Below are 26,012 nucleotides of genomic sequence, written 5' to 3'. Positions count from 1 at the left end.
GGGGGCGGGGCCGGGGAAGAGTGCGGCTATAAGAGAGGAGAGCGGTGAGTGGCTGCGGGTTTGCCCAATCCGCAAGCGCCTTTGTGCGTTGCGTGGTCGGTTTGAATCCTCGCCGCCGTTGGGAGTCTGTTGGTCGCGCTCGCGCCGCGAGTATGTCGCGCACCCCGCGCAAGAGGTGAGGGAAAGAATGGGGGGGTGGGGCGCGCCTGCTCCACGGGCCTCCCACTCAGCCCGCCCTGCCGTGCCGCAGGGACCCCGGTCTCCCTCGGCTCGCCCGGGCCGGACACCGCGGCCGTGAGTGGCCCACCGGACGCCATTCACTGCCACGGTGTTCGGGCCGGGCGAGCTGACGGGCCTAGGCGGGATGGGACGGGTGCGGGGAGGGACGGGTGCGGTGTCGCGGGGGAGGCCGGCTCCTGAGCTGACAGGGCATTTCCCCTCAGCGAGGCCCTGGCCTCCGCCCTGGTGAGCAGCGTGAACCACGCCCTAGGGACGCTGCTGGACATCTGGCACGAGATCGGCATCAAGGAGGAGATGCAGCTGGAGCGGATGCAGGCGGTCAAGCAGCACATCGAGGTGAGGGGGAGGACCAGGGCTCGGGGACGTGGGCCGGGGCGGAGGCTGGGGGTGTCTCTTCTCACTCTTTCTCCAGGGCGCTACCCATTCCACCTCTCCGCCTCCTCCTGTGGCTGGGAGCAGCCCCTGGGTGCCCACTGGTGTTGCCTCAGAGTGGGTGCTCAGAGGCTGCCTGGCTGGCTGGCTAGCAGTACGTCCCCCACGAGGTCTGTGTTCCTCCTGGGGTGCCCATGTCTCGGTGCACGTCAAAATCATTCTGCACAGTGGTGGGGAAAGAATCACTGCGTGGTTGGAAAAGTTTAGGGGGGACATTTGTGTCCTCTCCTCCTTCCTAACGAGTGTGCTGCAGAGGACCTGAGCTAGTTCTCGCAATGGAAGGGCTGCACTGCCGGGCTCTTCTCCTACCTGCCCATGAGAATGGCAGCAATAGGTGTGGTGCTGGAAGGAGACAGAGCCTGGCTGGCTTCTTTTCTGAGGAAATTGGGGAAAGCAGCCACAGGGGGTTTTCTTTCAAATGGTACTAAAAATTCATGCGCTTGTCAGTGACTTCTCAAAAATACTATGGGATGCAACCTCACCCTCTTTAAGCACAGGTGTCTATTTGTTGCTGGATGTACTTTCCTGGGAATGCCTCACCCATCCTGAGGTGTCCAGCACACAGTCTATAGGCTGTCAAAGTTGCAGCCGTGTATGTCTCCTCAACTCTTCCCTGCTATGGAGGACCAGCAGTAGAAGTTTAAGGCACTAGCCTCCCTGCTAGGAGGTTGAGCTTTAATTGACAGACTTCTTGTAGGACCTTGTAGGTTTTCCCTGTGGGTTTTTGTGTGTGTGCACTTTTTTCCTTATCTTGAAAATGGATGTAACAGTTCCTAACCTCCCTGTAGTACTGTGAGATTCAGAAGTACATTAAAGTTTGTAAATATGCTGTAATGAAGGAATCAGAGGTGTGAAGATTGAATTTATATAGCCTTCATTTTGCAACTGGAATATTTCCAATGTAGTTTAGATGAAATTTCTTGAAAATAAGGTTTTGTGTTGGAAAATTCCTAGTCTGCCAGATAGAAGCAGACTCCTATAGGCCTTGCAAGGCCATTTCTTACCATATTAGACTTCTCTCCCTGCCCCACCCAGAATCCTTTCTCCAGGCCTCCGTACCAATGCAGCTCTTGTTTAGAAAGTAAACAGTGAATGAGACTGGACTCTCCTGTTAAGAATACTTTGTCAAATTTTCACAGCATATGTCAATTGGGTCACATGCTTGTTCTGTTTGGCCATTGCAGCGGTGTACTTTCTAGCGTACTGTGATAGATTTTTCCTCTGTGCATGCACAATATCAACTTTGCTTAGCCATTTGGATATTTAAGCTGATATAAGTTCTCTTGTGTACTATGTCTGAAGAACTTTTTTCAGATTATGCATGAAGCTTCAGGTTGAAAGATAAAGGCTTTGGAAAGCTGAGCAGCTGTAAACACTTAGATGTCTTTAAAGCTGTTTGTTGCAATTATTATTGGTACGCATTACCACGGATGTCAGCTCAAATTCCTTTATTAAATGCATAGACAACTTACCACTTATGCAATTGCTCTGTGTCTAAAGCCTATGGTAGAGCTGTGTGGCTATCCCTCAGTGTTTGTGTTGGGTGGGAGAGTGTGGCAGAACTTGTCCCCTTCCAAGCAGGGCAGGTTGGTCGCTTCCCAGAACTCTGCCGTCTGGCCAGGCAGAGCCCCAGTAATGTTTCTAGGCTCCAAACAGGGCAAGACAATTAACAATCTGGGCTCAGATCTGTCAGCCCAAGCCATAGCTAATACTGCAGTTAAGCCTCGATTTAACAGATTAATGTGGGGAAAGGGTATCCGGTATTCCCAAAAGTCTTAAATCCGAGGGTTTACTGCTGCACACCCCTGCCAAGCTCCCTGGAGCTGCCATGCACTCCTCCCACCAAGGGTGGGGTGTATACATGAGTACTAGTCTGCCTGTGTATGTCTCTCTCCCCTGATGGGAGGAGCACATGGTGGTGGCTCTTGCTGGCTGAGACAGTGGTAAGTCTCCATGTTTTTGTGGGGGAGAAATGATTTTACAGACACCAGAAGGCTTTGGGAACAATGGGGGATGTCCATTGTTCCTGAAGCCCACTAAATCAAGGGTCCATAAAATCGAGGGTTTACTGTAGTTTCTCTGTCCCCCAAGCAGGGTAGTCAACAATCAGTGCTCTGGTCTTCCAGTCAGCTGGATCAAAGTAGCAGCAGTTAAGGTACCCTGCTTCCAAGCAGAGCAGGGCAATTAGCATACAGGGCTCTGGTCTTTTGGTCTACAGGCTTAGGTTAAGGGCTGTGCTACATAGAACAGGCCTCCTGTCCTACAGTGAGGGAGTACAGCCATCCTGGGATTGGGGTGGCAGAGGCGATGCAGGCCCTCCCAACCCAGAGCTCTATTAATGGCAGAATGGTTCACCACTGGGTCAGCAGGGATCCACCCTCAACATGCTGACCTAGATTAAGGCTCACCATCTACCAGACTGTTGCCTACCTCCCGTTCCTTCTGCCAGTCCCCCATCAGGTGTACGTGGATCCATGGATCATCTGTCACACCTGTGGGGTGCATAGCCAGAGGTATCAACAGTAGTTCCCTGGATGGTCTGGTTGGTCCCTAAGGTAACCGTGGCTGTCCCAGGTGCTGACTTCCAGCCATGGGCAAGAAACTTCCCTTACCTTCAGCCACTTCCCCCACCTGGGCTGTCCTTTGTATGTCCTCTTCCTGTTCCACCCTGCCACTTCCAGAGGGCAAGGTGTGGCTCTCTTGTCTCCATCCACTACACAGCTTGGAGCACTTCCCCATTTCAATACACCTACATAGTAAGCAATTACTACACCAAAAAGTAATAAATATTGATAAGCATCTATTAAAACAAATTGTTTAATGTAGGGATGCTTAGACATATTATTTTTACTTCAATTTGGTCAGCCAGATGTTAATAACAAACCCCCAAGAGTTCACTTTTCTTTTAACAAACTCATATCATTGCCAGTTCATGACTTCAGCTAAAAACAAGTTTTGGTGTGAGAGCTTTCCTACTTGGCATAGGCAAGAATTACAGCTGAGCCCCTTTCTGAAGATGCTGGTATGTATGTAAGCTGCTTTTTTTGCCTATTAAGACCAGCTCTAATAACAAACTCTTTTTCTTATCAGTTATGTTGAGTTCAGCAGTTTTACAACTTATCTTGCCAGTTAATTTTTTTCTTAGTCTTCTCACAACAGCTAACAGGATTTTGTTCTACTTAAGCTACAAACCACATTTTCTTTTCTATGCATTTGTATGTGTCCGTTAGTGATGTGTTAAAGTTGAATTGTGCCAAGCACCTAAGTCCTGTGTCTTCAAATTAGAGCATTTTGAATATACTTCATGCTTACTACAAAACAGACTATGGTTTGGTTATCCTAGCCTTCCAGAATGAAACCTTAAAACCTATTGGTTGGGAAGGGAATGTAAGCTTGGCATATCCCATATGGATGGTCCTCCTAAAGGTATCAAATAGTGCAAAAGTAGCCAAATTAAAAGTGAGCTAAAGGTCTTAAGAGTGAGGGGAGTTGAACTGTGGAGTCATGCATCCCAAGGAAGGTGGGTAGGCAGCAGATCTACCCTTAAAAAAATACTACAGAACCCAGAGATAGAAATGGTATGTGGAGGATGCCTACGCCCAGTTTCAGCAGCGTGTTCCTGTACCATAGAAGTCAGCAAATCTCCATAAGTATGCTAACTCTGCAGTGATGGAAACGGATTGTATTGACCACCAATTAATCTAAATACACACAGGGAGCTTCTTTGCTGAGGGAGTACAGGTTGAGCCTCTCTAATCCAGAACATGCTTGTCTGGCAAACTGTATAATCTGGCATGATTTTATATAGCTGGCAGGTTGTCTGATGAATGTTTGATTTATTATGACCATCTGGGGAGGTAGATTTCCTATAGTAACAAGAAAAACCCTTTCCATTGTTTAAAAACTGTCTGAATATGCTACAAGGTTAGTGTGGCATAGCTATGGTACCAAAACTATGCTCCTGTAGTCGCTGTAATGCTGAGAAGCCTTTAGTCTGCTCTATTCCTGATACAGATCCTGTCAGCAATGGTAGATACACAGAGGAATTTTCTGCTACAGCAGTTTCATCGTTGTAATCTCATAACATCAGCCAGAAGTTTTACAGAGTGCCCAAATGGTCACATCTATTTACAAAATTACATTGATAGTGCCAAGCCCAATGTTGGGCTTGGTTACTTTGTACATTATGTCTGTCACTTATTAATGATTGTTTTGTACCTTTTTTTGGGCAGGATTTGTTGAATGAAATGATTATGGAAGAACGTCAGTTAAAGGAAAGAATAGAATGTAACATAGAGCGCCGTAAGAAGGAACTAAGCACGCTAAGAAGTGAACTGTCATTAGACCCATACCTGGTAAGATGGGGTTTATTATGTTTGATGCAGAGCAATCTACTAGTTGACTCCAGGTATAAACTTGCTGCTTGAAATTGTTCAAATATGGATTAAATATTGCCATGTAGGTGATCTTTTGATATAAGCTTTCAATGTTAATATTGTGCTCTTTGAATTTTCTTTATGTAAGTTATGGTGTTGTGCTTTTTCTTTTGGCTCCTTCCCTACCCCACCCCTTATACGGTTTTCTTAAGAAGTCTATCTGGTCTTATCATAAATCAAGTTTTCTTATACAAGTTGTTTAATTGTTTGGATCTAATTTTAGTCTTTACTATTGTTTCAATTAATTTGCTGAGTGGTGGTGATAAATTTACTGGACTGTAATTGCCAGGACCACTTCTAGAGCCCTTTTAAAATATTGGCATCATATTGGCTATCTTCCAGTCATCAGGTATGTAAGCTAATTTAAAGGATAAGTTTCAAACCACTGTTAATAGTTGCACAGTTTGAGTTCTTTCAGGACACTTAGGTGATTGCTATCTGATCCTCGTGACTTGTTTATCAGTTTGTTGCAAAACCCCATCTTGGACAATTCCTCAGATGTCACCTAAAAAGAGTGGCTCAGGTTTGGGACTCTCCCTAATCACCTCAGCGGTGAAGACCAAAGCAAAGAAGTCATTTAGTTTCTCCACAATGACCTTGTCTTTGGGTGCTCCCTTAGTATCTCAATCATCCAGTGGCCCCACTGGGGCTGGGTCTACATGAGTCCCTTCCTTTTGGAAGGGGCATGTTAATGAGTGGGTTTGAAAGATGCTAATGGTGTTGGGAAGAAGGGCCTTTCAAAAACTGGGAGGTCCTTTTGGAAGGTCCCAGTCTCCGTGGGCAGCATGTGATTCAAAAGCCGCACTTCTGAATCGCTGTGGCTGCCATTATGCTAATGAGGTGCTGCATATTGATGCTAATGCCTCATTAGCATCTTTCAAACCCGCTCCCAAAAGGAAGGGGCTTGTGTAGACACAGGGTGGTTGTTTAGCAGGCTTTCTGCTTCTGATGTACTTAAATATTTTGCTGTTACTTTTTCAGATTTTGGCTAGCTGTTCAAACTCCTTTGGTGCTTTTCTTACTGTTTTTACACTTGGTAGAGCTTATTCTCCTTTGTTTTCCTCACTGGATTTAACTTTGGCTTTTTAAATGATGTTGTCTTGTCTGGCTGCTGCTTTTACTTGTCTAAAAAAAAAAAAAAAGTGGCACTTTTTTGGTACTCTTGAAGCTTGCAGGGATTTTACTTCTGGAACTGTACCTTGTAGCAAGTAGTTTATAGAAATATATCAGAGTAAGGGACACTTGGCTGTTTATCATAACCATCATTTGAACTGGCTGCAGAGGCCAGGAAATCTTTCTTCAGATAAATTCAGAAGTGGCTTAATTTAAAAATGAATACCACTGTGCTCTGAGGAGTTGAAGGACTCAGGCTGCATTAGTTAAAATGATTGCCATTTTGCTATAGTAGCAAGATGGGGAAGCTTAGGAAACCTTTGGCAACTCTTCCCACTGCGAACAATAGGTGACAGCAGTCATGATTCCCCATTGATAACAGGAATGATTGCAGCCCCCCTCTATTGCTTCAGGAGCAGAGAGGAGCCCAATGAGGAATAAAGGAATATGAGGGGCAGGGAGAACAGGAGAGGCAATAGGTGCAATTGAATCTTGTTTACTCGTCTTGCACACAAAATACTGGATTCCTTCCTTTGCTTGCCTTACGATAATTTAAACCTGAGCTCCATCTATGTATGTGCAGCACCTATTGTGAGCTGTCATGAGTTTGTACAAGGAAGACTAGTTTCTAACTCCATGTCGTCTAGTAAGCATGGAGCTGAATCCTTGTGTAACCTTGCAGTAAGCCCCTTACAACAAGGTCAGTGGTCATGACAAACTTGATACAATTGCCTTTTGAGTTTCTTGGTTTACATAATGTTGTTTCTTACACAAGAAATAACTTTTCTGGTAGCAGTGACTTGTACTCTGACTGATCTGATTTATATCATGTAGTGAGTATAAGTATCATGTAGCTTAGGAGTTTTACATTAGTGATGCTCTTCTGCTCATGTTGTCCACCATGCTTGTCAGTTTGGCCCAGTCTGGTTCTGGATGACCAGCTGTTTTATGAGCGGACTCAAATGCTGGATCCCACGTATTTCTAAGCCTCCTATGTCTGGGTAATGATTGGTCCCTTTTCCTAGCACTGGGGCTTTCAGGTAACTCCCAGGTGAAGATTCAGTACCAGACATTCTTTTCAGGCAGTGGGACTGCAGAGTTTGGCAACGTTAGACCCAAAAATAGTACTTTAGGCTTCCTGAACTACCAATTGCTTAAACTAAGGATTCTCAAAAGGGATTGCACTATGATGGCCTTCTGACGACAAACTATTACACAACCCCAGAAGGTAGGGCTGAAGCCTAAGTACATCTAATTCCCACTGCCCTAGATGGGGGAAACAAAGCCTGAGCCCCACTGCCCTGGGCAGGGAAGGCGGGTCACAGCTGAAGACCAAGGGCTTCAGTCCCAGACAGGGAACCTGTAAGTTGAGCCCCGCCGATCAGAGGGATTGCAGCCCTGATTTTAGCCCCCAAATCCTAGCAAGTCTAAGCCAACCCTGGAGACCCAATTAAAATGAGGTTGCAACCAACTTTGGGATCCCAGTCCATAGTTGGAACTTTTTGCTTAAGTGCTTTCCCTCAAGTCTTGCAGACAACTCAAGTAGGCGGACATGGGATTCAGGAACAACATGACAAAAAAGGCAGGCTTAGCTATTGGATGAAGAAGTTCCTGTGTGAACTACTTTGAAACATACTAGTCTTTGTTTTGAGCAGAAAAAAAAAATTGAACATAGCCACCCCTGCCTGCCTGCCTTCCATCCTTGTCTGCTCTTGACTGTCTTGTGAATCCTGGGTTAGAGCTAGGTAGTACTGTTTGTCTGCCTCAACCTGATGGTCTGGACGCTCAATAAAAGGAATGCTTCTCTAATAGTCTGTTCCACTTTGGCAGGAGAGTTCCAAATCTCAGCCTCTTCTCCATACCCCTTTGTCTCCTGTACTGTCAGTCAATGGCCTTACCAGTTGAAAACCTATTGCTCAAGTTGGAGAGAGTGTGTGAACCCTTGAGGCTGTCTCACAATGTCTCTTCATGAGGTGATAAGGCCCCATTACAAAATGCAATCAACAAAGGAGTTGCAGCATAAAATATATCCTCTGAATCAAAACTTTGCTCACAAACCAAATTGGTTTTTGCAGTTTGGCAGATATCACCAACTTGTCACAGCCTACATCTGTACCCTGAGAGAAGTGGTCTGTTGGATTTTTAACAGATTTCAGAATGCTTCTTCTTGTTCGTTGTTCTGTGATTGATAATATTGTACTGATCCTATTTAATTGGCTTGTCCTTGGAGTTTTAACTCCTGCTCAGTAAAAGTAATTCACTGGAATTTTTGAAAGTGTCTTATACTTGTGGAATTGGGTCCATTTGTGTGGTGGCCTGTGAGTCAGAGGCAATGGGCTAAGGAAATTGTATCAGTCATAGGTGTAGCAACAAAGACCTGGGAAGGTAGGTAAGTTCAGCAAACAAATGTATACCTTTTTCCTTGTAGCAGCACACCCTGAAATTTTTGTCTATCACATACTGACTTGTAACTTGGCCTCCAGAAGTGCTCAGGTACAATCAATGTTATATAGAATTAAGTACCTTTATGTTTTTGAAACACATCTTGTAATCATTACAGGTTGAAGAGGGTATATCCATCCTTCAGATGGAGAAGGAACTCAGGGTTGCAACAGAAGCTGCGCTCAAAGAAAGAAATGAGAGGCTGGAGGAGTTGAAGGAGCTTCAACAACAAGATGAAAAGCTCTGTGCAGAGCTTTTTGCCATACCTTATTATATACCCTCTGGCAGCATTCCCAGTCGTTTGCAACTGGAAGATTTAAAGAAACATGTTAGGATGCATTCAGATGAGAAGGTATTTTTTTTAAATTCAATAAATAGAATATGATTTGGAGCCGCAGGGAAGTTCCCCCTCTGCACTTTAACTGGAAAAGAAAACTCTTTGCAGTGTGTCCTCTGATCACCACGTGTGGCTAATACTAGTTTTCAATCCTGTTTGTTTTATTTATTTATTTTATCGTGCTGTAGCCTAATAAATATTTATAGGGAGATGTCACCCTCTTTTAGAAGTTCTTTGAAAGTTATGAGAAATAAGTGATGAAATTTTAAAATGAGTACGTGAGCGACAACTTCACACTAGACTAAAATTTTAAATGTTGCTCTGATAAGGTGAGTTACCTCTTCTCCTATTGTGATTCCAAGAGTTTACTTGGATGATGGTGTACCCTACAGCTCCTGTGCAGTGCTTTAAGATTCGGCTTTCTTTCAATATAGTTACAAAGCTAGCAATCTGTATTCAGAAGGTGGAATTACCCAAACTAGTAAAATCGTTGCCGTGACATTGAATCTTTACTAAAGAATAGTATTAAACAATATTCTAACCAAGTCTGTAAAATGCTTTCTCTAACTTTTTTCCTATAGAATAAACGGCTACAAGCTTTTCTCAAACTAAGAAACGAAATCAGACAGTATAACGAAGAGATTGGGCATGCACCTGATTCTACTCTTGAAAGAGAGGTGCTTTCTGAAGATGAGGAATCGTTTTGTCTTACCAATAAGAACATTGAAGCTCTTCAAATACTCGTCAATCAGGTTTGGTCAGGGTTTCCCAAACTTTATGTAGTTGGTACCCAGTTTTTTTAGTACCTCTTTTTATGGCCCAAAAATATGCACACACATGAAAGATGAATAAATTTTCACTGTTTTATTTATTCACAATAATAATATTACGTAGTGATAATTTGTATACAGTAAACCCTCATTTTACATGGCTTCACACTGAGTGAAACTTGTATTAATGTGAGTTTCTCACAATGTGAAGCTGCTGGGCTGTTAGCCTGCCTAGCATCCCACAGCTGCAGGTAGCCAGGCAGGCTAAGAGCCAGTTTCCAGAGTGGTGCTAGGCACTGCTCTGGGAAGGTAGGGGGAAGGCTTTTAGCTTGCCTAGATGCCTGCTTCTGTGGGCAGCCAGGCAGATAAAATCCCCTTCCCAGAGTGGCACAACTAAACCCCTTGATGGCTGAACCTCCCCAGTTCACTCCCACCCACGCACTCCAGCTCACCTCTCCCAGCGGGGTCTCCAGCCACACAAGTGGAACTCCTCTCCAACCCCCAGGCCCTAACCCACACCCTAACCCCTCCCTGACTTAAATGAAATTTGAGGTACGTGAGGGTTGCATGGAATGCAACCCTCTTGCTTTGAGGGATTGCTGTATTTTCCTAAGGACCAGTATTTTTTTCTCCAAGGACCAGTACTAGGCTGCGGACCACACTTTAGGAAACACTGGATTAGATGTTTGAGATTAAGGGGAAAATAACTCTTCTTAAATATCACATGTAAACTATAATTAGGCTACATAAGCCCTGCCATTATAATTCCCCCATTTTTAGAGCTGCTCTATTTTCCAAGCAGAGGCTGGCATATTCAGCATTAGGTCTAATTTGAAAAAAGCACACTCGCACTGATTCCCTCTGTCAACCTATGTGTCTCTTAAAATTGACTCCTGTATTCCATTTGGATGAGTGGCATTGTCATGAATGAGTAGGGAGGGGGTTAATGTCTTCCTGAGAACTTAAGCCCAGATGAGCCAATGGGAGTGGGGTGACTTTTTTGAACGAACAATTGCAGTTTTAGGGGCTCTTTCTGCTGGAATGGCAGAGAGATGGAAATGTCTCCCAGGCAATTGGAATGAAAATCATAAATATCCTGATTCTCAAAATCAGCCATAGAGATGTAAGTAAAAGGAAAATATATAGTTAGATGCAATCAGGTTAGGGTTATTTTGACTTTGGTTGGACTGGCTATCTGCTGTTTGCTTGTTACCTTGGTTTGTGTGCGGCTCTGTTCTTTTTTGTTTTGGCTTGATGTCCTGCCCCCCCCCGCCCCCCCCCCCCCCCCCCCCGTAGCTTTGAAGATGAACCCTCTCTGAGCTACATGTATCTTACACAGTTATATTATTTGCCTTATAGTTGCAATTGAAAAAAGAATCTCTTATTTCAAAACTGGAGGCTCTCAAGGAGAACGTACAACTTCTGTGGAATAGACTGCACTGGCCAATGGAGAAGCAGGAACAATGCAAGATGAATATTACTGGCTCCATTACACAACAAGTTACCTTGGTAAGATGTCACGTATGTTTTTTCATGAGCTTGTTTCCCCTACTTAGCTTTTTGTTAAGCAGACCAGCTTAGTCACAGAACGTAACTACATTAGAAATGCAAGGTTTACATTGAGAACTCACTTTGAATTAAGACAAAGGCTCATGTTCTAGGTTCCCCTTAAAGTATATGGCAAGGTCAGTCCCACTCCTGGTCTCCAGACTCTTGTTTGGTTCACAGTCCTACTGATAATTTTAGGTGTGTCACAGGCCCCATTTGCCCTTACTGGGGTTTAGACTTCTGTCCCCTGGCAGAAAGGGCATTGGGGCAGGCACCCCCTGGTTTGTGTGGACTGGACTAACAGTCCTCCACAGCCACTGGCTGACTTCTCAGGCTACCTGGGGGAAGGGAGCCCAAACACTCCTTGTGGGAATACTTCACTTGCTGTCTCTGGCAATGCTGGCATTTTCCTTATCAGCTTTTAAACTCTCTCCTGTCTGTCATTCCTCTCTACCTCGCTCCATCTTCCTTTCCAAATCTCCATACCTTTCCCTAGCAGAGAGAACTTTTAAAAAGCCCTGTGGCAACCTGGAATGAGAACAGCTGGCCCTAACGGATTTATAGCAGTCCCCACCTCCCCTCCCCTGCTGCTCCCACTCTGTCCATGATACCTCTGGGTTAGCTTCTCCTTGCTACACTGAAATAACTCTCCTAATTAGCCAGGGCTATATTTTAGAGCTGCTTCTCTACCCTTCTAATCTAGTGCTCTGGCCTGACTCTGTCACAAGTGGTATTTTATGCTGAGTTGAACTTGTATTACTGTTGCTTTTAAACTGATGTTGAAACTGGCCTTGAAGACGAGCAATGCTTGAGCATGACTTGGAAAAACTGTCCTACAATTACAGCTGAACTGGATGTCTTTTGCTAGTTGGTGACAAAATTTCAGGCTATGTACTGATGATTTCCTGCCAAGAGGTTTCATGGTCAAAATGTGTATCTGCCGAAAAAGGCAAGTGAATAGTGTGAACATGAAATAGGGGAGTAAAAGCTCTGCTTCGTTTAGTCTATCACTTTCTGATGTATTGAACTTCTTGAAGCTAAAGCTGAAATGTTTCAACAAGATATACTCATCATTCTGAAGTGACTTAAAGCACAAATCTCACTCACATAAGTATGTTTGAAAATCCCAGCCTTGGGTGGCTAAATGTGGACAGTGCCTTTATTGTGCTCACTATGAATCACAAGCTGTTGTGCTATAACTCATTCAGAATATGTTGGGCTGTACTGACCATTTGTTGAATTGTGAAATCTGCATCAGTTTTTGTAATAGCTAATGCTTTGGTGAGCGGGGGGGGGGAAATCACTTAATCAAAACTCTGTTCTGTAACTGTTTAAACATTTCTGGTGGTGAGACATCTTTTCAGACTAGAAATGAAGTGGCTATCCATAGGACCAATGGGAATCATGGATTGAAAGAGGATATCATTTTCTTTTTGGGGACAAACTGAGGCAGAAGAAAATGCCTCTGGAAAGCAACCTAACTCAATCTGAATGGTTAAACTTTAGTTACAGCTCTGAGGCCCCAACCAGGTCGAGACTCCATTGTGCAAATTGACCCATTGACTGGATAAAATATTATTAAAAATTGGAAGCTGTGTCGTCAGTACTTCATGGAATAAGGCAACTTAAACCTAACATTAGGGGCACACATTATAACATGTTCTAGGGGACAGTGCATATTTAAAACAACATTCAGATTGCATCGGGGAAATACACAGAACTAAATTTCACTTGGAAGAAACCTGAAGGCTGTGAATGAGAAGTGTGTATGCTACTCAATTACACTCTGTAGTTAGAGATTAATGGAGTTTTGTCCTGGACAGATTACTCTAATGTCAAATTCAGAGTGCAAATACCACAAGGCCAAAAACTTTGAGTGACTCTTAGCACAAATATTTTGATACATTAGCAATGCACAAAATATTAATTGTAAGCTACACAAATTTATGGGTCGAGAACTAGGAGACCTTAGTGAAGTCTGGCTCTGTGAACCGACAAAGACCTAGGCAATGCTACCATGTCAAATACCTGCCAGGAAGGTTCCTCTAGTAATCTCACCATCTGTTGAGCATATTAACTCTCCTAGAGTAAAGTAATTGCTAGAACAAGAAGAGTTTCAGTTCAACCAATGACTCCTGTTTTAAGAGCCTTCTTGGTTCAGAATAATTTTAGACCAGGTAAGCCCTTCACCTGGTAACTCAGCAATCTATGCCCTCCAAATAATGTATCTACTATCCTAACAGTGTCCATTTAGGTAGATATTGGAGAGAGTAACTTTTACTTCATTTGCACTCTTGTGCCTATTAAAAGTTCTTGTTTATGTTTCAAATAGTTCAGTAAGCAATACCTCATGTCACCAAATCTTTATGGTCTCTGCCTGTTCATATGGTGAAACCATGCCTTCCACTTGATCGGCTGGGTATAGATGCTTGCCTGAGCTTGATTACTATTTCCTGTTTGTCCTATTTTAGCCATCTCACTTGCAATACTGACTTATTTTATTTGCCTTTGAACTTAATAACTGTCTTGCTAATCGCTATACTGCCATGTACTATGCTAGACTCTTAAAGGGCGTGATGCTGATATGTTAAAACAAAAGCTAGGAATGTTCTGAAGATGTGGTTTTGTCCTCAGTGCAACTTACTAAATTTATTCTAAACTTTCTCCACTAGTGGGAAGAAGAGCTGCTGCATTTGGAGGAACTGAAGAGAGAGAACATGAAGGCTGTTGTTGCAAAAGTCAGACAGGAGCTTCACGCTTACTGGGAGAAATGTTTCTTTAGCCCAGAACAGAGATCAGCCTTTCTCCCATATTATGATGGTAAATCTTGACTGTATCTTGCCACTATTACATTGCATCTGCAAGGATTGATTGGTATAGACTTGAAGGCCAAAATGGACAGTCATGATCACCTAGTCTGACCTCTTTGATATTGCAGTGATAGTCCCACAACTTCTGGCTGAGTTACTGAAGTCCTCACATCATGACTTCAAGACCTCATGTTAAAGAGAATCCACTATTTACTCTAGTTCAAACCAACAAATGACCCATGCTGGAGAAGAAGGCAAAAGGTCCCAAAGGTTTCTGCCAGTCTGACTTGAGAGAGTCCTTCCAGCCCCAAATATGCTGATTAGTTAGATCCTGAGCATGAGACCCACCAGTCATACACCTGGGAAAGAATTCCCTATAGTAACAGACCTTCCCATCTAGTGTCCTGTCTCTGCCCACTGGAGATATTTAGCAACAGCAGTCAAAAATGGGCTATACCCTATTGTAGGCAACCTCCTCCAGAACATCCTTTCAGGAGCTTGATACTTTCAATCCTGAAAAAAGCTAGGATTTTTTTCCCACTTTAAAAGCTCTGCCAAGACTTTCCTCTTCTGGTGGCTAGCAACTTTTTATCTAAGTTATTAGGCTAACCAAAGCATGGTCCTTCCCTGCACCTGTTTGTTTGAATTAATCTTAACCAGAATTGTATGCAGGATTCCCCCAATGAGATTTCACCAGTTCCTTTATTCATTGGCAATATGCGCTGTTATCTCTACTGAAAATGCCTTGTATGTTGCATCCTATAATTGCATTCATCTTTTTTTATGGTCACAGTATATTGGGGACTTGAGAAACTGAGGTGTGCTGGAAAAAAATTTATAGTTGGGAGTGCTGTGAGCCCTTGAAACATTGTAAACCCTCTAATGGAAAGCACACTAAACCAGGAGATGTGGCAGCACCCACACTTCTAGCACCTGTTGATCAGCTAATACATCCAAGTCTTCTTTCTCCTCTGTCATTTCGAATTAACGTGTCTGGCTTACAGGAAAAATTTTTGTTAGGCCTGAAATGTGTGACCTTGCACTACTACATTTAATTTAGTCTAGAATTGTCTAGAACAGTGGCATTGTACCATTTGTACTCTTATGATGTGATTTCCCTACTTTTTTTATATACAAAAGAGATGTTCAGTGGTGGCTGTTCTGTTAACATCATTGGCTTCCCAACAGCAGTCAGAGTAGGTGTTTTCACACTCTAGCTTTATAAGTCATAACTCCAGAGTTGACTATAACAAGCAGGTGAGGTACTAGAAATGATATCTTCATTGGCCAGATGAAAAACAAGGTGTACAAAAGAAGAAAAAACACTAAACAGGATAGCTCAAACACTAGACTTTTGGAATTAATACCTTCTATTTTATTTATTGGAGAAGGGGAGCCTATTTGAAAATGGGTCCAGAGTTGCAAATGTTGGCAGCATTTTGGATTAGGAATAAAACCAGGAGAGCTATGCTAAGCAAATCCTTACAAGGATCATTAAATGCATTACTAAAATACTCATTTAAATTACTAGAGCTTTGATGTCCAGTATGCAACTAGTATTGAAAAGTTCAAGTTACATTTTTTTCATATGTGAGAAACTTTGCAGATATATTGAACCACAAATCAACAATTATTTTTCATCTCCAGATAACTTTACAGAAGATCTATTGTACCAGCATGATGAGGAAGTGATAAAAATGAAAGTCCTCTATGAGAAAAATAAGCTTTTATATGACGGTGTTGTTAAATGGGAAACTACTTGGAGACAGTTCATAGAGTTGGAGGTACCAGTTACTGAAATTGGTTTACATTGTCACTGCTTGGGTAAGGGTAGTTATGCCACTAAAGTGGAATAATTGTGTCTTGCAACTTACAGCAATGGGGCACAATTTATAAAGATCAATGGGCTGATGAACACCTTAAGCAGAAAAAAATGCAGTTGTATTGGGGTGGGCGGGGAGAAGGCTTTTGGGGTTGAAAAACTGGGTCAGATAAACATATGAACTCTGACCAGCTGCAAAAGTGACGGTTCACAACTTTCAGGCGGAGTCTTGTTCCCATTACTTATTGAGATCTAACTTTTAGTTTCATATCAAAATAACCAACTGTATGCCAGTTGTATTTTACCTATGCTAACCTTCAGGGAAGCTGAATGAGATCTCAGTTTGAGAGATGTCAACATTAGTTCAAAGAAAGTTGGTATCCTAAACATTCTGTGGTACTCATTTTACAAGACCCTCTCAGCAGTGTAAGTCAATACTCTAACTTTTCCCACCCCAATCAGAATGAATTGTATGCCCATATGGAAGTGAGGAACAATATGTAACCTCCATATTGGTGTACGTAATACAATTAATGTGACAAGTGGGGCTAAGAGGGGCTATGTGGTAGGAGGCTCAAGCCTAGGGCAGAGGGTTGCAGACTAAGTTCTGGGGTGGGGCTGGGGATGATGGGTTTGGTGTGCAGGCTGTCCCAGCCTGAGAGGACCACCCCCAACCTCCTCTCCCTGAGGCACCTAGGGACCAGGTGTGAGAGCACCTCTCCACATCCAACACAACCAGTGGAAGGCCCAGGCTAGGGTGTGGGGGGAGAGGGGCTAGGGAAGGGGAACATTTCCTGGGGCAGGTCTGGCTTGGTGCCATGGCCAGGGGAGAGGAGCCCCCAGCATGGAGCTGCTGTGACCTGGGTGGTGGTGGTGGGGAGCAGCTCTTATGCTGGCCGCAGCAGGAGTAGACAGTTTAGTGGAGATATTTATGGCAATGAACTGGTCTAAGAAATTGTTTCATGGTGCACTTAAGAATTTTTCTTCATTACACAATATATTACATCCCTTTCTTGGGGAAGGAGAAGGTGAAGTCAATATTGCTATAAAAGACCTCTTAATTTTTTCTCCTATTCATTCAGTGATGAAGAAACCTGTTGTCACTTACAGCCATCTGGGCTTAAATCATTTCCAGCCATCCTCATCCCATGTTGATGTAAAAACTGTGTTTTAGTGATGAAATAATTTCATTCTTTTGTAGCAAACTAAACTCACAAATCATCACTGAACGTTTCTTCAGGGGAAGGAGTTAGTTATTGTGCTGACCTGTCCTGTAATAATGGATTGAATATGTGCAGCTTCCCTGGTATTAAGTACAGAACAGCCTATACTGTGGAAAATGCAATTAATTGTATTACTATATGGTATTGCTTATGAAGGCCATTAGCCATCCTGGAAGGAGTGGGGGAAAAGCTTGATGTGAATGTTCATGTTTAATAAATGTATCTTGTTCAGAAAAAATCCACAAATCCGAACCGGTTAGTTAACAGAGGGGGCACTTTATTAAAAGAAGAGAGAGAACGCTCTAAGATCCACAAGCTGTTAACCAAGGTAAGGGCTACCAGAACTAGAAACTGAGTTAAAATTCAGTCATTCCAATACTTTCTATAGGCAAACTTGTCTGGGTTGATGGAATATAATTCACTGTAATACATGTTGAACCTCTCTAGTCCAGCACCCTCAGTAACTGACCAATGTTGAATGAGAGAATTTGCCAATCCTCCAGAGGTCAGTATTGTCTAGCAGCATTACTAACACTTGCTCTGCTTACTGGGCTCGTAGAAGATATTGAGGGGTAAATCAGAGCAAAATAACAGCACAGAACATTGAGCCAGGACTGATGGCTGTAAATGCACATTACAGGACCACACGAAACTTGACTTATCATGGGTGTGGCCATTGTCTGGCTAGCTCTAATCATGCTGGATTACAGATGTTGCTGTATAAGAGTTATGCAGTAGAGGTTCAACCTGTTTTCCTCTAAGGAGGCTGGATGCTGAGTCAGTTCATTTGCTGTGTGATGGACTGGATTTCAATAAGACTAGAAATTCTTAAGTTTTAAGGGATAGAAACTGAGCTAAATACAGTTTCTAACAGTGATGATCCGCTTCTGTGCTGAGCATCCTTAAACATATTTGAGTGTGAACAAAGTTTGCAGCAGTGCTTATTATTTCAGGCTTAGAACTCCTTTTCAATGCTTAAAACTCAGCAGCCTACAAGAGTGTCAACCTTTAATCCATTATATTGTGAGCCTGTATAATATTAAACACCTGCTCAAGGAATTAAACCTCTGACAGGGACTACTTTAAACTTCTGATACTCATCCTCAGTCTGTCTGATATGCATAGCTAAAACTGATGCTTTGGCAACACCCAGTACTACTTTTACCTTGAATGGCTCCAGGTCTGTCTTTGACTCAAACTTCTTGGCCCCTTCTTTAGCTGGCAAATTAAAGGCAAGTTATGTAAGTCAAATGAAAAGGCCTGGAACTGTGCTTCTAGCCTCACAATGAGGCAAGACTTGAAATACTTTAGAAGGATATATTCGGCATGGTTTTGAATACTACACCTACATATATAATTGTGTAACTGCCACACAATTTTTTTTCATTTTGCAAACTTAGTTGGGAGAAGAACTGAAAAGGAGCATTGAAAGCTGGGAAAAGGAACAAAGCTGTAACTTTCTGATCAAGGGTCAAAGGTTCTTGGACTACATGGCAAAACAGTGGGAAGAGCATAAACTGAAAAAAGAAGAGAGGGTGAGTTTTTTCTCTTAAAAATAGACAAGAGATTTGGTGTTGCACTACAACAGAATTTCAGCGTTATGAAAATCATGCACCTCATTTGGAAACAGAAATACACAATCAGACAGCAGCGGAGACTGAAAAAGGACACATACAGTACAGCACTGCGATTAAAATAAACTATAGAAAGATGAGTGGGGGGAGTAGCGGGTTAGGTGCCTTTTTTTAAAAGATTTGACCAAGTTAGAAAACTGTTCCTGTGACTGTTTCATTATACTAAGGCTAAAAGCAGCATTTTCCTCTTGCATATTAAAATTTCAAAGCTGTATTGAGTCCATGTTCAGTTGTAACCTTTGAAAGAATTACCATAATGTCTGCTAGTTATAACACTTGTTACTGAGGTTCTGTTGTACTTAGCTAGTACAAAAATTGTGAGAATTAATTCCATCTTCACCAAGTAAGTGATGGAGGGGCTTTGGTGGGATAACGCTAGCCAAATATAGTATGATGGGGCAAACACCAGTGAATAACATGGTGATACTCTCAGAATACAAACTATACATTCCCTTACACCCTTGAATGTTTGTTTTCACTTTCCTAATGGGAGATATGGACCCCAGGGTACTGAGAGCTTCTGCTCCTACTCTATTCAGACCAACAGGTTTTTTGAAAAGCCCTTTAACTGTTCAGCATCTTCATAAGCAACTGGCTTGTAAGAGATTCAAGTCATTTACTAATGTGATCTAATTAAGTGAAGAACTAGGGTAGGATTTTCAAGTGCTTATCTCTCATTGAAGTCAATCCATGCTTGTTTGCCTTGTTAGCTTGTTTGCTAACACCAAACTGGCTAGCAGTGGGCCTAGTAGCGGTCTGATAGCCAGCTTCTAAAGAATTATAACAACTTGCTTCTGGACCAGCAAAGCAAATTTCATTTGGGAGTCCCAGCTTTGGACAGATGAGAACAAGTTCCTCAAAGCTCTAGAAACATTTTCTTCACATGAAATTTTTGTAACTGCTACTGGTCATTCCAGGCCTATGATCCCAATAGCCTGTTCTCACCACTGTACTCCAGAAGCATGAGTCTACATAGGCAGGGCATCAACAGCTATACTGAGTAACGAGCAGTATCAGCCAGCTGCATTTTGCCGTGTTCATATTGTCTTCTGCCATGTGCATTTGGTGGGTCTGAAAATGCTACCAAAATATTGACCAGCATCCCAAGCTTTCCCTGCTTCGTGACAGGAGTGAAAGTTCAAGGAGGATAAATTCTTCAGATAGCTTCTTCTCATGTTGTTTCCAGTTGCTGAGAGTGGGCACAGCCAAAAAATGCTTGGGTGGATGTGGTAGTGGGCTGCAACAATGTCTAGTAGTGCCATAGGCAATGGAGAGTCAAGCCATTATATGGAGCACTGTAAATGAAAGGCTAGAGCAGAAAAGGTGTTAGGAAGCCTGAGTTAGGCTGGCTTGACCTGGGTCTGCATGATGTATTGTTTGCATATGAGATCCAGATTCTCAGCTGTAAACCACAGGTGAGTCATCAATGCAGGTGCTCCAGCTCAGGCTTACAAACAAGTCTTTAGTCAAGTCCTACAGATTTGCATTAACATTGCTGTGTGGACTTATTCATAGTCAAGTCATAACTGGAATATTTTATTGGAGTGCACTAACTCACTATGAATAGTATGAATAGTGGGTCTGTCCCACGAAAGCTCACCTAATAAACTATTTTGCTAGTCTTTAAAGTGCTACTTGACTGCTTTTTGTTTTAACTCACTATGCTTTGTAGTAAAATACAGCTCATGTCTTTTGTGTTGCAGTTAGTAAAGAAAGAAGAGTCTGCATTTCTAAAGACACCCATAAAAAGGCCTGCTGGCTCAAATAGTCAAACTTCCCTTAAGACAAGGAAGGCAAGTACATGGTCTTTTCAATCTACAGTAGAACCTCAGAGTTGCAAATGTAAGAGTTACAAACTGACCTGTCAGCCAGACACCTGGTTTGACGCAAGTGCTCATTCAGGAAGCAACAGTGACCCCTGCCTCCCAAAAAGTAAATGCAGTACAGTACTATGTTAGATTATTTTTTAAAATAAAAGTGTAAACTTAAAAATTGATAAAGTAAAGAAACCTTCTGTTCTCACTTAAATTAAAATGTTAAAAGTAACACTTCTTTCTGCATAGTAAAGTTTCAAAGTTGTGTTAAGTCATTGTTCAATTGTGAACTTTTAAAAGAACAAATAAGTTTTTTGTTCAGAGTTATGAGCCTCTTTTTCTACTGTAATCATAAGTGAGTTGCTGTAGCATATACTTAAGGAAAGGGTACTATGGAACTGCCTTTTGCTGGCTTCTGCCATTTAATATTTTACGGAAGTCACTTGTAGGTCCATTCTGAGTCAAATCATCTTACTTCAGTTGGTGCTTTCCCAGCCAATTATATTTGTTTCCTTTCCTTATTCTGAAAAAGTAATGGGAAAAAGTCCTGGCTCAAACTTTTTTCTAGTCGCTGTTAAAATTGATATAGTCTAACTTTTATAATCAATTTTTAATTTTCAAAAGCATCTGAAAATCTGAGTAAGACTGCATAGATCATGGAAAAATTGATACAAATTCATTCCTCCTCCCTCATTAGGAGACAAACAAGGTTGAAAAAAATCTCAAACCAAGAACCCTATTGCTAGGAGAAAATTGGAGTTCTGTCTTGGCAACTGTGAGCCAATAGTTATTAAAAAAGCTAAACTATACAAACTTAATATAGTGTAGGTCTGAAGCAGCAGGAAGCCTGTAGTGGATGGGGCATCAGGCATAACTTTTCTGGAGAAAAGCTGTAAAGCGGTTGTGTATTTAAACAAAGCTAGGCATATATTCTAGAAATTAGTCTAACTTTTTGTGCCCTCTGTAAATTCTTCTAGAATTTAAAGGTCAGCGTGCCCTTTACCTTTATCTTGTGTATTCAGTGTTGGAAACCTGAAGTTTCTAATATTCATCCTTTTTAGTTAAATGGAGTCACAAATTTAACTCTGCTGCGGGCAGCCAGCTGCATCAGTCTTGCCAACACAGGCATGTGTCCTCCAGCTGTTTCCAAGACACCCATTCCAGTTTGTAAGGTGAGCAAAGCTCTTGGATTGCTTCTAGTGTTCTGAGCCCACAGAGAAGGGCTTTTATTGCCGAGAAGTGATTACCATTTCTATCTTCGCGCAAAGCTCTAGCCTTGGAAATCTGTGTACACACGTGAAATTTGAATATCATCTACGAAAGTTTGAAATTATTTTTCCATTTTAACAGTCATGTAACTTTTTGGAAAAGGGTTCAGTTTTCAAAGCCATCCTAGACACAAACTGATATTCTGTTAAATCTCAACTTCCTTTTCATTAAAGAGGAGAATACAAATAATGACTGTTGAAAACTTCCAATTAACCTTTAAGTGGACTTCTATTGACATCCCAGTGTTACTATCTTATTATACCCTTTCTTTCCTTGGTTGGGTGCAAATGAGAAAACAAGATTTAATCTATACAAAGCAATCTCTCTGACTAGTGAATGAAATAATGTTCAGTGATGTGAGTTGTCACAGAACCAATGTGGTTAGTTGTCATCTCAATTTCTGGGTGCGTGACTTCACATCTCATTTCAAAGGGCATATTCCATGGGATGTAACTAGCAATCTCTGAGTAAGTTCGTTGGAAAGTACAAAAGAGAACTTTTTCCTTCCACTAAACACCCTAGTTGTAATATTGCATAGGAGTGTTGGACTTATAAATTAATCTCTAGACAAAATACTATGGGAGGAGCAATGGGCAATATGCAATGCATCCATTTTTTCCAAGTGACCATTTAACTTCAATGGTCAAACTTCAGACCATTTAAACCTGGTGATACTAATTTAAATAGAATGGATCAATTTTGGTTTCATTTACCTTTGCTTACTAAACTGGCATCCAATGACCTAGAAGGCTAACAGTGTGTCTATTTCCATGTAGAGGTAGAAGAGATTTCTACTCCCCTTTCTGGCCTTTTGGGACTTGAGGTAATCAATATATTGAAGTTAGAGTTGTAGAAGTAACCACACCCATTGCTGTGGACCAGGACAAGTGGAAGCTTGTTCCTAACTTGACTTTCCCATCAGGGCATAAATCTTCTAAGGAAACTTTCAGGCCATAAAGGTTGAATCCAAGTGTCTTTCTTACAAAACTATAAATTTAAAGACCTGTAAACTTTTAATAGACTTGTGAAACACTAATATTTGTGATGAGAGTTGAGAACTGGAAAGCAGAAAACTTTTTGGGTTTAAAAATTGATCACTGCCTCCTTCATCCTTTAAGCCAGTGCTGTCAGTCCATGGAAGGGGGTGGGGGGAATATAAATTCATATTTTACCCTGCATGTTAGCTGCCAATCAATGAATACCTCCATTATGAGAAAATTTAGATAAGAAAACTAACTCTTAATGCTAATATTAATACAGGATTTGATCTTTAAACATTAATTACTTTCAGGCAGCTTCTTTAGGGCAAATTGAAGTGGGTTGGTTGGCAAGAGATTGTTTGTTGGTTTGTTTGAATAAGTTGACTGAACTTCCTAGCACTTACTGTTGTGGTAGCATTAATAGGATCAGCATGATTACAGCCCCTGCGTTAGGTAAGAATTGATAGATGTCAAACACTTACTGCAGTATACGGGAATGTAACCCCAAAGAGCTCAGTGTCACATACCTCTTCATAACTGCATTTTTACAAGGTTAAGTGTTAAGTGTAGAAATAATGGCCTTAGTGTTAAAACACCAAAATGCGTCAACCTGGGTTCAATTCTTAAATATGTTCCAGACATTTTCTGTGACCTCAGGCAACTTATTTTATCACTTTGCCTCCACTGTTCCCTGTAAAATGGGAATGTTCAGTAAAACAGGGATTTCATGTTATAGTTACAAAAGAAAAGTTAGGCTATCTTTTTCTCCTAATTGTTTCTGTTTAATGATAAAGTAACTGAGCTGGTTTTCCACCTGATTATTCTACATGCTCTTAAGCAGATTTGATTCTATTTAATCAAGCTTTTACATAATGGGTAGTATAATAGCTTACTAGACAAAATATCTTAAATTTTGCAGACCCCATCTAAAAGAACACCACCGAGTTCCCTGCAGCGAATGCCATTACAAGAGAACAAGCAAACTAGCAAATCAGACCATCAAATCAGCTATTTAAACTTCACGGTATGTCTGTCTTAGTCTTTGTTTAAAACATAGTCTAATTTTAGAGAAGTGAGTAGAAAAATAACTCAATGAGAATAGGTGGTAAGTGTATAATAAATGGTACTCTTTGCTATTTTAAGTTAGGCAAAGAGCAGGAAACTAGATCCTGAAGTTCTGTACGGCTTTGAAAAATATAACATTCTATATTAAACATTGCCCGGAGAACTTTCAAAGGAGTTTGGGGTTGCCCAATAAGTACTGAAAGTATGAGGATCAAGGTACCACACCTAATCAAAGACTAACAAAGGATTAACAGGATTCTAGGGTGAAAGAAGGGTAGATGGGAACTTTTGACAGCATGAAACTTCTGGAGTAGGGAATTCATAGATCTTATTTTCTTACCTGTCTTCATATCTCAGTTTTGTTGAAACCTTTCTGGGCTTATTTAGGAGATACTGCATTTCAGCTCAGAAAATGAACTGAAACAGTGTCCTGGTAGCAAATCAGTGAGCTCAGTTGCAGCTGCCAAGGGTGCAGGGATATTTACTGCTAGCTCTAGTGAACAGACTGGACTGTTAGTGGGATGTAAAACAAGCAGTAATGCTGTTGGGTGAAGCAGCTGTAAAATCTTCTTTGGAATATATGGTGTTGGTCACCATATCACAAATGGCACTGCTGCATCCACTACTGCAGAGCTGGATGAAGTTTGGTCCAGGGGACACAGCAAAAGCTGATTTTCTTTTTTTAAACAACTGTATTTAAACCATAACTGAGTATGGTCTTAAGGACAGAAATCAAGGCGAAAGTGGAGAAATCGGGCAGGACCAATCGTCCATGTAGGCAATAAATTTTATGTGCACCACAGCATGTGTAGATATGCACCACCAGTAGAAACCTGTGCTGTGGGTGCTCTGCTAATCAGTGGGGCTGCATTTGAATCTCTCTTGGGGGCTGCCCAAGTGCTCATTACAGGGAACACTGGGCAGGGCTTGCTTCATTTAAATACTGAAAACACCTTGAGTAAAATATCAGGGAAGGGAAGTAAAGCAGGCTAAATTAGAAAGAAGCCTTAGACTTGCTTTTACAAAAGAGGTATGGTAAAGCTGGAAGAAGGGTTATGTTATGAAAGAGTAGGTATGTTGTCCTACCTAGATCACTTTGGGTGCATGTACTACTTATTGTGTTGATATCTTTTTACTATTTATCTTAACTTCATAAATATTTTCAGAAAGAACTTTCCAAGAGAACGAGCAATACCAGTGAGATATTCAATTCTACGGTAAATGAAAACACATATTGAGGTTTCTGCAGCTTCATGCTCTGAAATGCTCAGGATGCCTAATACCTTTGTGGAACTTGAGTTGGAAGAGAACTCGCACAGTAATGTTACTGCCAGTGCCATGACTAATTCTGGCTACTAAATTGCCAGATATGCAAAGCTGAAAAGATTTGCATGGCATCATGGTTGTACCTTGAACTCTATTGCCTAGCTACGAAACAATTGTTTGCATCTGTCATTGCACTTAAAAGTAATATTTGAAGTAATGACGTCTTCAAGATAGTCCAGCCAAAATTTTGCAAGTATTAATGTATAGTTCAGTTATTTACCTTATCTGTCTTTATTGCTGTGGCTGCATAATCTTTAACTGGTTTGTTTTACTGGTAAGCATTTTTTTCCAGAGTGCTAACCTAATGCTTTTTAAAAATATTTATATTTAAACTTTTGAACTGTCACCTCTCATGAAGGTCAAGAGATGTGCAGGTTTCATGTATATTATAACTTTACTCTGTCCAGTATTAAACAATTAAGTATCATATCTTGATGCTTTTTAACCAAGCCTGTGTAGGGAATTATGACACTAGAATAAAAAAAATCTTAATTGATTACTGATTGTCGCCAGGTCAATTTATCTGAATTGTTCAAGGCGACTTTAATTTTTTACTTCATAGTATTAATATCAGCCTTTAATGGACAATGTCACTTCACGTTAGTGAATGAACTACTCTGAAGAGATCTGGATAATGATGTGATTAGAATAAAAACATTGTTTTTACAACCCTTCAAATATTTCTTAATGTATGTAGTGTGATTCTGAAAAAAATCGTTTCAGTTGAAAGCTGTTAAAATTCTTAAATAAA

General features: G+C 41.5%; 1 protein-coding gene across 2 annotated transcripts; it reads left to right on the top strand.

The window, feature by feature from the left end:
- The first annotated feature begins 68 nt into the window (after window positions 1–68).
- LOC142013325 (protein regulator of cytokinesis 1-like) lies at window positions 69–26,012 on the top strand. 2 transcript variants are annotated; one of them, XM_074994558.1, is made up of 14 exons: window positions 69–175; window positions 444–576; window positions 4,905–5,027; window positions 8,782–9,015; window positions 9,582–9,752; window positions 11,130–11,279; window positions 13,991–14,138; window positions 15,776–15,912; window positions 17,406–17,501; window positions 18,574–18,708; window positions 20,511–20,600; window positions 21,683–21,793; window positions 23,790–23,894; window positions 25,106–26,012. In XM_074994558.1, the coding sequence occupies exons 1-14, from the start codon at window positions 153–155 to the stop codon at window positions 25,154–25,156; spliced, it is 1,707 nt and encodes a 568-aa protein (XP_074850659.1). In that variant the 5' UTR covers window positions 69–152; the 3' UTR covers window positions 25,157–26,012. The 2 variants fall into 2 exon arrangements, with proteins under 2 accessions (XP_074850659.1, XP_074850657.1); XM_074994556.1 differs by having other exon boundaries at window positions 25,102–26,012.

This window comes from Carettochelys insculpta, chromosome 5, assembly GCF_033958435.1.
Source record: "Carettochelys insculpta isolate YL-2023 chromosome 5, ASM3395843v1, whole genome shotgun sequence".
Taxonomy (NCBI): Eukaryota; Metazoa; Chordata; order Testudines; family Carettochelyidae; genus Carettochelys; species Carettochelys insculpta.
The sequence above is the reverse complement of the archived record's forward strand: the minus strand, read 5'-3'. Positions and strand labels throughout refer to the sequence as shown.